The 12,165-nt window shown below is 38.7% G+C and overlaps 2 protein-coding genes across 3 annotated transcripts; one reads left to right on the plus strand and one right to left on the minus strand.

Annotated features, from left to right (window-relative positions):
- Positions 1–1,780: 1,780 nt before the first annotated feature.
- LOC102300779 (torsin-1A-interacting protein 1) lies at positions 1,781–6,775 on the minus strand. Of its 2 annotated transcripts, none has more exons than XM_005920881.2 (8): positions 6,556–6,775; positions 5,227–5,358; positions 4,933–5,106; positions 4,256–4,357; positions 4,016–4,174; positions 3,822–3,926; positions 3,676–3,726; positions 1,781–3,577 (listed from the first exon to the last, which is right to left on the minus strand). In XM_005920881.2, exons 1-8 carry the CDS (start codon positions 6,626–6,628, stop codon positions 2,778–2,780), a joined length of 1,596 nt encoding a protein of 531 aa, XP_005920943.1. In that variant the 5' UTR covers positions 6,629–6,775; the 3' UTR covers positions 1,781–2,777. The 2 variants fall into 2 exon arrangements, with proteins under 2 accessions (XP_005920943.1, XP_005920944.1); XM_005920882.3 differs by having other exon boundaries at positions 6,562–6,754.
- A 17-nt stretch (positions 6,776–6,792) lies between these two features.
- LOC102300263 (torsin-1A-interacting protein 2) lies at positions 6,793–12,121 on the plus strand. Its single transcript, XM_005920880.2, has 9 exons — positions 6,793–6,920; positions 7,543–7,618; positions 8,030–8,203; positions 8,312–8,449; positions 8,627–8,728; positions 9,832–10,035; positions 10,307–10,444; positions 10,622–10,750; positions 10,859–12,121. Exons 2-9 carry the CDS (start codon positions 7,585–7,587, stop codon positions 11,620–11,622), a joined length of 1,683 nt encoding a protein of 560 aa, XP_005920942.1. The 5' UTR covers positions 6,793–6,920; positions 7,543–7,584; the 3' UTR covers positions 11,623–12,121.
- The last annotated feature ends 44 nt before the right edge of the window (positions 12,122–12,165 follow it).

The raw sequence follows: 12,165 nt of genomic DNA on the forward strand, positions 1-12,165 counted from the left end.
CCAACACTGCATATCACATCACTGTACATGGACTCAATAACAAAATAATGTATTTCAATAATTTTTTTACTGTTCACTGTAAATCTGCACACTGCTGATTTGCAAACCTTTTTAATTTCCATATTTAATTTGAGGTCATTCTTGTATTTTTAATGGTCGAGAATTGCACAGCAGTAAGCGTTTCACTGCATGTTGTACTGTGTATGATTGACAGGTTTGAAGGAGGGGTCGGGTGTATCCTTCGTGGTCCACCATATCCCAGAATTCATAGCGCGGCTCAGCCAATTCCAGTTTCCAACAATGGCGGCAGCTACTTAGTTTTAATATTACTCTGTCTGGATCACAAAAAAACCTCTTACGATATTTTCAGGCCAGAATGTAGCTGTGTAAACTTCAAATAAATGCTCTTTTCATCAAGACCACTTGAGGAAGTGGAAGTGGAGCACTCACTCACAAGTTTCGTCCCCATGAAACTACAGCATGAGCTGCAAACTGATGTCTCATGATTCAGCAGTAAAATGTCTTTTCTTTTGTGGTATTTCACTTTGAGTTCAAAACAATAAACCCACTGCTGTGTAAAAGGTAGCCTTTGTTTATGTCTGTGGTCCATTTGGTGACTCACTCAGTTAAACTCGGCCAAGATACAGAGATGCATTTATCAACTGCTTAGAAAATGATTAAACTTGCTGTAACTTCCTGTTCTTAGAGCCGTACTAATGCTCTTCTAGCAGCTACAATGTATATCTTCATCTGGACACATTTTAATAAATGTAAAAACATATTCATACTTGGTGTCAAACCTAATTTTAATGTTATCAATACAAAACATGGTGTCTGTAAACATAATCTTGAAATGGACTTTTGAACTGTCAGGTTTCTTAAGAAGTGAGTCGTAACTCCTGCTTAGTAAATGATTGACTTCTTATGTGCTGAATAGATGTCAAGTCCTCGTTTCACAGCTGGAGACTTTAATTTTTAGTAAACAGAAGGACAGGTTACACCCAGTGATGCTTTATTAGAGTCCTTGCTGTCTTAATTCTTTGTGATTTTGGTCCATATTAACATCATAGCCTCACGCAGTTGCTACACATTTATCATAATCTAAATTTCATTTCATCACATCCCCCCAAATATTTAATTTGAATTACCAGTTTGCAGCTCTCGGTATATTTGTGTAGATATCAATCTAAACATTTGTGGATGTTTTTTCTGTAACTGTAAATTTAAAACACAAGTGTGTGAAGATGAAATCTGAAAGTTCACTTTCCCCCCACACATTCTTGCATTTAGAACATTTTTACCTTCAAAGTCCTGGACTGGATCAGGATTTGGTAACTGTGGAGGCAATCTGAGTACAGTAAACAAGTTTGAGGTTAACTGAGCTTTGTTACATGGTGTGTTGTGTTTTTTAATGCAGATGGCTACATTGTGGTCATAAACAGATGGACATGATCAGTTACAACACTCAGGTAGACTGTGGCATTTAAACAATGCTCAACAAGTGTTAAGACTCTAAAATATGCCAAGAATTATGTCGCCACCAACACCTTGACCGTTGAGAGAAAGAAGGATGGATCCATGCTCGCACGTTGTCTATACCAAATTCTGACCCTACTGTCACAACATTACAATACACTCATCAGACCAGGCACCATTTTTACAGTCTAGTTGTCTGGTTTTGCTGAGCCTGTAAGAACTGTAGCCTCAGTTTCATATTTGTAGCTAACAGTAGTAGCCTAGCTCATTATTAACATAAACAATTAGACAATTCACTCCTCTATGTATCAAAATTATCTTTATTGATAATATTCAGGTGTTTATGAGTGCTCAGAATAACAAGAGGAATGAGATGTATGACAGGAAACAGCACAAACAAGTTCACATGTTGTCATGTGCGCTAGTATAAATGACTGGAGAAAGTTTTTACTCTAATTAAATACAGTGTATTCTTCATATGTGTTTAAGGCACAGTCTGGGACGAGCTAATCAGTATTTATCCAAAATATTTTTTACAGATATAAACCACATTGCGAGTAGCTCACAATGTGAAGTGACAACATGTTCAAAAGACCATTTAATATCAAATCCACACATATACACAGCTTTAAAAAAATACCTCAATCCAGGAAACATGACACAAATATACATATTTAGAAAAAAGCAAAGAATATAAAATATTCACCTTAAAAAGCTGTTGCTCAAAAAGACAGACACTTAAGTCAAAACCAAGCATTTCCAGCACTCACACAAAAAATAAAGAATTAAATGAAGTTACCTGGTTGTCTTGGACAGCAGAATAAAAGATGAAATATGAATTTTCACTGAAAACAAAACTTTTTTTCTTTTTTTTTTTAGTTCCAGTAAAGAAAAGCTGAGGATGATGAAAAAAATGAGATGGTCATTAAAAGCTGCTGAGAAACGATGCAGGCTTTAACAGGCAACAAAAAAATTAAACAGCTCAGTCAGTCTGTGTTTCGTAGATTGCATGCACATGAGAAAAGATTATCGCCACACTTGTGAAGTGGAATGATGGTGTAACACTGTAACCTCTTTTAACATGCATGCATGAGTAAAAACTGTTTAAATTTTTGTGCAGTCGAACCAAATCATATGCGTTTGACTTCAATTTAAGTACAATGTAATCTCTGAGAGAAAGAATAACACAATTATCGAATGATGTGTGCTGTGAATTATCACAGCACACATCATACTTCTACGTTTCTCCTTTCTCGTAGCTCCTTGTACAGTGCAAAGAAGAATCAGGCAGCTTGGTTTTTTTAGCATCCTTTCTTCTCCACCTCAGACACCACAGGCAGGACAAGATGGGAGATGCGACTCCACAGACCACCAAACTTATCATTATTCATTATATTATAAGTTTTGCCACTGGTGTCCACCAGCCTCTCCTTAAGATAGTCTTGCACCATCTCTTCCACCTCTTTTAAACCCTTTTCCTTCGGGATCTCATCTTGAGGCAGCAGCACAGAAAACAACAAGAAAACCCGCTTATATGCGGCATTCTCGTGGTCGCAGTAGCGATAAAAAATGAGAGTGGAGCCTGGAGGCAGCTCTTCCAAACGATGAATGATGGCCACAGGTTTTTCTCCCTCAAACGCTGCTTGCAGCTGACTGTCAATGTCTAACTTCACCTTATCACTGTCCTGGCCTGCTTTGCTTTTTCCATCAATGTTAAGGAAAGAGGCATTGAGGGCAGATGAGAAGGAAGCAGCCAGACCCCGAGCAAGGCACTGCAGTGTCCTCTCAGCCTTCTGGCCTGCAGTGAAAATCAGACTGACTGGCTCAGAGGGATGGGCTGCTTTAAGGTGCTTCTCCAGGTGGATTTTGCTCAACTTCCACAACTCAGGCCGCTGACTGGGGAACTGAGTCTGAAGATCAGACAATTGATCAGCAAACCTTTCTGGCTTCACAGCCCTGGATGACTGCCCTCCACCACGTGTCATGTCTTGGAGTAAAGGGACGATCTTGTATATCAGCAATGTCCCGATCACAAATAGTACCAGGAGAACTAACAGGAGAACTACCAGGCGAACTAAACCCCACAAACACCACGTGAACCCTTTAATAACACAGAAACAAAAGAACACACATAGTTAATAAATAATGTTTAAAAAGCATCATCAGGTCTAAAGATAATAATTAAAATGACTTACTTACCTCTAGAGGAATTTCTGGGGCGTGTCTTGGTAGCAACAGGTTTCTGTTTGTCTTTTAATAAAAGAAAACATGATTATATTAATGCACAGATGTCACCACTATAGCAGGTGTTGCAGAGAGAGAATACTGAGATAAAGCAGCAATACCAGATTCTTTGGAATGAATAGTCTCTTTTCTTGGAACGTTATTCACACGTCTCGGATGCACACTTGGGGTAAGGTGGTTAACTTTGGATAAATCTGAAGATGAGGCTGAATTTAGAAAAGAAAACATCTTTTCAAAGATCAAATCATCACGCAGACGCTCAACCTTTCTATACAGAATATGAGCAGCACAATACCAGCGCTCTGGGCTTTGAGCATCATCGTCCTCTTGTAGTCTGCCACGCTGGACGGCTTGAGAGCCGGTGAATGATGTCTGTTCACTGTCGCGCTGATCTGTGCGACAGGCTTGGTGGGGGGTGCAGGTGCAGGTGCTTTAGGTGCTGGTGTTGCTGAAACTAAACAAAATAGGTTAGGTCAAATAACTTGCACTATAATTTAACACTCTGAATGTCAAGGAAGATGGAGCATTTTTCTACCTTTCTTGGATTTCATCAAGTTGGGATCCTCAGTCTTAAGACTGGGTCTGTAGAGCTCATCAAGCACTACACGGGGATTTAAGTTCCTATCTCCGAGAGCATCTGTGTTAAGCAGAAGATTTTTAAGATAAAATCCTAATAAAGTCATAAAAGAAAAGTAACTTAACACAAAGTGTATTTGTATATTATTATATGGCTTATATAGTGAAAATAAAGTATTGGTCCAAGATGTTTGCCTTTGTTTTTATTTTAACTTTTTTTTATTTAAATGTGATGCATTCTCAATCATCCAGTTAAGTAAATCTCCAAAGTCTGATTCTGTTCATCTGGACGTAGCGTTTTCAGAGGGAGAATCTCCAATCTCAGCTGACTGCAGGTTTCCCCAACCTTATAAACAGTACATTTGCATAGTCATAGTTTCAGTCATTTAGCAAATGTACTGTGTAGAAGATTTTGGAACAGGTTGATGAACAGAATCAGTCTTTGGACATTTAAATGTGGTGTTTTGATAACTTAATTCAGTCCTGTTTTATTTACACTTTATACAGCCTCCCTATGTTTTAAGTTACTGTATTATCCATTTGTTCTTTACATTAAATAAAAATAAATTAAAAGGGAATATTATCTAATCTCTATGATTTATTTCATAATGAATGTTCACTAGTTGTAGTACAAACCTTTGTGTATGTTTGGCAGATCAGTGACTTTAAAGGAATCCCGTTCAATATCCATTTCCTGGTCTTCATTTTTATGAATGTCTCCAGATGATTCCTCAACATCCATCTTACTTTCAGCGCTCTCGTCAAACACTGCTTCTTCAGCATCCAGTCGGCTCTTCTTGCTAGGGGACTCTGTTAGGTAATAAATAATAGACACGGATTGTTTGTTTTTTAACAGTGCCTTGAACAGTGAGGGTAACTAAGGGTAATCAGCCATTAAAATTAGGCTAATACTTAATTCCAGCAACTAACCTCCATCTTCAAAGTCAGGCTCCCCATCTTTGGTACCATTAACTGATGTAGGAGCATCAGCAGTGTCAGCTTGTGCTTTTTTTCTTTTGGTCCTCTTTATAGGCTGCCTAGGAGTTGCCTCAAAACTCGACCCTTTGGAAGACAGGATTAGAAATGAGTATATCACATGGACAGCTCAGGATAAGTTATTTAGAGAAATAGAGAGGCAAGGCTGAGATAGTTTGGACAAGTGCAGAGGAAGGATAGTGAATATACTGGGCAAAGGAGGTTGAAAATGCAAATGCCAGGCAGGAGGAAAAGAGGAACACAAAAGAAGAGATTCCTGGATGATGTGAAGGAGGACATGCAGAGCTAGGGACAGGGTGAAAAAGACGGAGATGATCCCCTGTGGGGACCGCTGACAGGAGCAGCCAAAAGAAGAAAAAACCCTGAAACAGAACTGGTGTCCAGCCAGCCTCCATTTTGCTTTGTGTTCCCTATGTATTCTAGTATTATGGCAAGAGACGCAGAAACCTGATTTCAAAATAAAAACCACCTTCAAGTAAATGTAGCTTCAACATTAACTCTCATTTCAAAATAAAAGCATTCGAAACCTAATTGCAAAATAAAAGCTTCGAGTTAATTTGCAGATATGTTAAGTACATAATAACAAATATCATTTAGTCTTGTTTACACACTCTAATGTTACATCCAAATGACACACCCCTGTACTCCAGTAGCGCCCCGTCAATGCCATCTTATTTTGGATTTCACAGTAAAAGCCTGTAAATTTTCATTTTTGAACTACTCTGTCATTGACTTCAGAATGCTCTTAAAAGGAAAACTCATATTTCCACAGACTAGTTGCACTCAAAATCAAGTCAGTCCAACTTTGCTTTTCACAGTTTGCCCATATATCAGTGTGTTTAGCGGCTTAATGAAACGTTGATCCCTGTCACTGACCGCCAGTGCTAAAAGCGAAAGTCAGTTTGTGATTTTAATTTCGCTGCTGCTGTAAACTGTTTCGAGACACAGCGCTAAAAACCAAACCCCACACACACCACCACAAAAAATCCCTCACATAGATAATGGCTAATATGTAGCAAAGCATTTCAATGTAAGGAGATAACTCATTGGTTTTAAAGTTGTGCCTGAACTCGTACCAGGAACTGAAACATTAAGTTGATTTTAATACAGATTCCTATCTGAGGATCATTTACACCGGTGAAGCCTGCTAACATTAGCCAAAGCACCGATCCAAATCTGATTTTCTTTTAAACTTGTGAGTATGAGGGAGCTAATTCCGATGGCTAAGCTAGTTAATTGACATACCACTCGAACAGTGCTCACCTTTACCTGACATCCGTCGTGTCGATCTAGTCATGGGTCGAGAGAGCTTATCTTCAGAGTCTCTGGTATCCATTTGTAACTCAAATTCAATTGAGCGATGCCAAACAACTTCAACTAAACAATGCGACGTAGCATCGCGCGCACAAACAAGCTACAATCACTGGACTTCCCTGTAGCTGGGGGGACATTTCTTGACAGGACACCGTTGCCGCCCGGAAAATAGTGCAACGTTTAGTTATCTCGATAGAAACAAAGGCACTGTTAAACGTTCCGCTTCAGAATTTAGTCTGCTATGAGTGCCACACAAGCTAACTGAAAGCTAAGGAAGCGTATGATCTACGGCGATATGATCCGTGACATATTTGGTATGGAGGAGTAATCAGAAAAGCGTATCGTTATGACTTTTGAGTTACACGAAGGCATTTTTTTTTTACAATAACACCCAAGTAATGCTTTGGTAACTGTTGGCTAAATTAGCATCACTCTGGCTGGGCTAGCTTAGTTATCTTTTGTCACTTAAATAGCTAGTTCTCTTTAATTATGGTTACCAACAATTTACGTTTCGTGCATGTCATTAGAGCTTAGTTCCCGGCGAGTAGTTATTTCTCTCGCAATAATTTATACTAGCTTTTCTTCGGCTTGCTTACTGTCACCTCGCAGCAAGTTCAGTTTCGATTTAGTAGCAAAACATTATTTAGCAAATCCACGAAAGCACAGCCACAAATTAATACTTCCAAACTGCAATGTACATATTTCCTTTTTATTTAGTGACAGTTTGAAAAGTTGAGGAGCGTAATGGTTGTTCTCGTTCTTCTTTAACTTTAGCGAGACTGCCTTTGAGCTTGGCTCTGTTGACATGCCCGTAAGCAGATTTACAATATTTGTTTGGACCTTTGAACATGTGACGACAAACTGTAACTCGTGGCTTCGCATAAAAAAGAAAAACATGTAATGTTTATTTGTTTTATTCACGCTTGAACCATCCAGTGAACCCTAAGTGAAGAAAAGGAAGACCATCTACCTAAAGACATGGAAAAGGAAGTCCCCAGTCCGAACGCAGCAGGTAAAATTCTAATATTTCTACGTTGCTCAGCCAGTGTTTGCTGTTTGGTGGTCGACTCGCTGCATTGTTAAAGCAGTACAGACATAACTAATGTTTATCTCTATTTCAAGAAATACTGAACACATGTACGGTTAATATTTGGCATTTACTTCAGTTATAGCATGTTTCTGAACTAAAATGTTATTTGTTTCTCGTGATGAAATGTAAATAAATACAAAAAAATCAGTTATAACCAAGATCTGTATAGAACAAATATGTCTTGAACATGTTTATCACTATTAAGTTTTACTTTTTTGAACCTTTTGAAAAGATTGAGAGAGAGAGAGAGAGTAAGCATTGTAAGGATAGCACATATATTTATTGCACCAATGTAAAATAATTAATGAAAATTCAAACATGTGTTTTTTGCAGAAAGGGTGCAAAATAAGGTACAATGTTGTAATGAAGAACATGTTCCTGGTGAGGACAGCCCACCGATGGAGGAGAAAAGCGAAGATAGTGAAGCTGATGTTATAAATCGTGGTGACTGCAAAAAAGAGACAATAAAAAAAGAGAAATTAGCCACAACAGAAGGGACTGCTTCAGGTCAGTGTTTCTGTCCAAGTGTTACAGCACATAATTCAGATATTAGTCAACAATCAGTTATATTATATACCCCACTTTGGAACAGTTAAACTGTTTTTATTTCGTTAGATGAAAGTCGCGTCACAACGAACGAACCATCAGAATTAACTTTACAAATCCCAAATGACAAAGCGAATGACCAGGGCGATGAACCGGAAAATGAAAACATCTCAGCCACGAACAAGTCAGATAATAAATTTGGAGATGGTGAGTCAGAACTTTTTGGAACATCACGGATTAGAATTTGTTCCTTAAACTTTTTGCTTCAGTCTGCTAACTTTCTATGACTCCACGAGGAAACTGGAAGTGTGTAAGTTGTTTTTTCTTTTCTTTACCATCTTTTATTTGTGTAAACTTGTTTTTTCCCCGTGAACAATTTTTCAGCTTCAGAGGAAAGACAGGCTAAACCTGAGAGCCCAACACAGCAGTTAGATGACCACGGTAATAATGTTGAAAACATCGGTCCTACCACTCCAGAGGCTTCAGGTCAGTGTTTCTGTCCAAGTGTTACAGCACATAATTCAGATATTAGTCAACAGTCAGTTATATTATATACCCCACTTTGGAACATCATCAACCAGCATTGTTTGTCTTAGTTATTAGTCATTTGTAAGTTTTGTTACTGCTGTGCTCCTAAAATGGCCATATTCATTTTACAAACCTTGTTATAGACATAAGTCTTGAGCCACCCCTCATTTTTCCTCCTTTCTTTTTTCTTCCAAGGAGGCAGACTTTATTGTTAAATAGCAATGACAGAGCTTTCCGGGCTTTCTGAAGGAGTTTTAAAACGTTTCTTTGGACACCGAGTGCTTTTTCACTCATTTTCAAGGATGAGCCGCTGTTGTAACAGACAACAAAGAACTGATTTTGAATTGTATTTTAGGATCTTTGTTACTTTGCTAAAAATATATAATTTTTTCCACCTGAGCTCTAAAATATGCTAAAGATGGGCATTTTGCACTAAAACAGGTGATTCCCAAAGAAGTGTTGAGATCAAACTTGGCATACTCAGCATGGTGTGTAGTGTGTTCTTGTAAAACAGAGGAAGGTGAAGAAGTGGAAGACAAAAGAAGAAAAAGCAGGACTCTGTCTTCCTGTGTTCCAACAGATCACAGCTTTTCTTTTTGTTGCTGCTGGACTTAGAACAGATTTTCAATGATCAGGATGATTTTTATCCCTCAGCCATAAAAAGCTAATGGGGTATCATCCTCACCCTGCCAGGTGGGCGGGGCTAGCACCCAGGTTTTTGAATGTGATAACGAGAATGAGGCGACATAGGATTTTGGAATTCGTACCATAGGTGCATCTAATAAAACCTTGGATGAGTTTGAATCCCAGTGACCTCAACTTAAGGTCAAGGTCGGAGGTCACGTTTTCTGAAAATGTTCCATATCTCACCTATTGTCAGTCTTATTGTTCCAAGATTAAAAAGGGAATTACTGTTGCCCTGGGCTTTGTTAAAAGAAATCTCCATTAAGGATGCTGCAGATGCCTGATCCAAGATAATTTTTGGGGCACAATAATATTAAATATGTAGAGATCGGAAGTCCTAGGTTGCTATGGAAGTTAAACTATTTTTATTTCAACAGACACAAGTCAAACCACGACACAGGGAGCATCTGAAACAACTGTTCCACCAACCCAAGATGAACAAGATGATCGGATAGATGGAGGCAAAAGTGAGAAAAAAGAAATCTCAGCACAGACGGAGAAGAAAAGCAATCCTAGTCAAACTGATGGCAAACAATTGTTATCAAAAAATGAGAAAAAAGTCACGATAGAGCCAAAATCAGGTTAGTGTTCCTGTCAGAGTATTGTAACAGCTGATTCAGATATTATTATGGATTTATTTGAAAGACAAAGTCTATATTTAATTTGGTTTAAAACATACATTTAGCCTCGTTGTTCTAAGATTAAAAAGGAAACTACTGCTGTAATAAAAGTTTTCTAGTCATATTTAAAGATGAAGCACTTGCTTAATATTATGGGACACAAGAATCAGAAATATTTAAAGATCCAAAGTCTTAGGATGTTGTGAAAGTTAAACTGTTTTTATTTCGTTAGATGAAAGTCGCGTCACAACGAACGAACCATCAGAATTAACTTTACAAATCCCAAATGACAAAGCGAATGACCAGGGCGATGAACCGGAAAATGAAAACATCTCAGCCACGAACAAGTCAGATAATAAATTTGGAGATGGTGAGTCAGAACTTTTTGGAACATCACGGATTAGAATTTGTTCCTTAAACTTTTTGCTTCAGTCTGCTAACTTTCTATGACTCCACGAGGAAACTGGAAGTGTGTAAGTTGTTTTTTCTTTTCTTTACCATCTTTTATTTGTGTAAACTTGTTTTTTCCCCGTGAACAATTTTTCAGCTTCAGAGGAAAGACAGGCTAAACCTGAGAGCCCAACACAGCAGTTAGATGACCACGGTAATAATGTTGAAAACATCGGTCCTACCACCCCAGAGGCTAGTCAAACTGAAGATCCACAAGTTACTAGCGGTAATCTTAGTACATTTGTTCTTTTTTTTTTGAATTGGTTTTTTTTTTTTAAATAATTCTTTTTGTTATGAAGTAGATGTTTAAATAACACAGGCCTTTTCTCCGTAGGAAGTGGAAAATACTGGCTAGCAGTTGCTATAGTAGTGGCAATTGTTGCTATCGCGCTGCATTTTCTTCAGCCAGAATCTCCGCCTCAGACGAATGATGTACCGAAGATAGACGACTTCCTCAGGCAGCTGGAAAAAGTAAAGACTCGGTTTCCTAACCAGCGTGCTGAGCTCTGGAATAGGGGCAGGATCCACCTTAAGAGACACCTTCAGACCACACAGCCCACGGAGCCCGTGAGTCTGATTCTCACTGCAGGCCTCAGAGCTGAGAAGACGCTGAACTGCCTAGCTCGGGACCTGGCCTCCGCCTACTCTTCTGCCCTGAACGCCTCCGTCCTCCACATAGATGGAGCCAGCAAAGCCAGCCAGGACAGTGACCACGTCAAACTGGACATTGACAGGAAGTTGCAGGGAGCTTTTGATGGAGACAAACCTGTAGCCGTCATTCATCGCTTTGAAGAGCTACCTCCGGGCTCCACGCTAATTTTTTATCGTTATTGCGACCACGAGAATGCCGCATACAAGAACACTTTTCTGATCTTCACTGTACTGCTGGGGGAAGAAGACGAGATTCCTGCTAAGATTAGCTTGTGTGCTGTTGAGGAGATGGTGGATGACCACCTTCAAAAAAAATTCCTCACTCATGGCCACCCAGTGTCTTTTGACATGATGGACCTGGACAAATATGGTGGACTGTGGAGTCGTATTTCTCACCTTATCCTCCCCGTGGCAGCAGAGCAGAGAATAGAGCTTGAAGGGTGCTAGAGAGCAGAAGCATTCATTCTAGTCTGAACTTTTAATCTGGGCACTAAGCTGGGTAATTGATCATTTGGGAGGTAGTAGACCTCAAGGATATTGAATATACAGAAGTGGACTTTCAGAATGAATGAGAATCATTATGGTATGGGATTTAAAGTCATTTCTCTGATCAGATGTAATTATGAACAGATAATTGTAAGTTTATTTGGTCTCTGCATTATATTTAAAATTTTGAAGGTAATTTCTGCATTTTAATAAATACTTGGAGTCACAAGATAGAAGGAAGAACAATTCTTTTGGTATCACGGCAATGGGGTTTTTAATTGTTATTGCAAATGTCTTCTGTGATTCGGAAACTTGCATGGCACCGACATGCCTTAACTGAACATACAAAGTCCTTTTTGTCTATATGTATATGTACACGTTACACTACGGGATAAAAAATGAAGATAAGTACATAAATTATATGTGCCTTAAAGTAAAAAATAAACGCTGAAGAATTTTAAATGTCTTTTGTGACTGGAATGAACACTGTTGCCACCAGAGGGC

The sequence above is a fragment of the Haplochromis burtoni genome, unplaced genomic scaffold (genome assembly GCF_018398535.1).
Source record: "Haplochromis burtoni strain Fernald_Lab_line unplaced genomic scaffold, NCSU_Asbu1 Contig_42, whole genome shotgun sequence".
Classification (NCBI taxonomy): domain Eukaryota; kingdom Metazoa; phylum Chordata; class Actinopteri; order Cichliformes; family Cichlidae; genus Haplochromis; species Haplochromis burtoni.

Excerpts from the sequence above, each read along its gene's own strand:
- LOC102300779 (XM_005920881.2), bottom strand. The coding sequence starts at position 6,628 with ATGGATACCAGAGACTCTGAAGATAAGCTCTCTCGACCCATGACTAGA. Across the intron at positions 5,359-6,555 it reads ACGACGGATGTCAGGTAAAG|GGTCGAGTTTTGAGGCAACT; the intron begins GTGAGCACTGTT and ends TGTCTTCCAAAG. Across the intron at positions 4,175-4,255 it reads CTTGATGAAATCCAAGAAAG|TTTCAGCAACACCAGCACCT; the intron begins GTAGAAAAATGC and ends TATTTTGTTTAG.
- LOC102300263 (XM_005920880.2), top strand. The coding sequence starts at position 7,585 with ATGGAAAAGGAAGTCCCCAGTCCGAACGCAGCAG. Across the intron at positions 8,729-9,831 it reads TACCACTCCAGAGGCTTCAG|ACACAAGTCAAACCACGACA; the intron begins GTCAGTGTTTCT and ends TTATTTCAACAG. Across the intron at positions 10,036-10,306 it reads CACGATAGAGCCAAAATCAG|ATGAAAGTCGCGTCACAACG; the intron begins GTTAGTGTTCCT and ends TTATTTCGTTAG.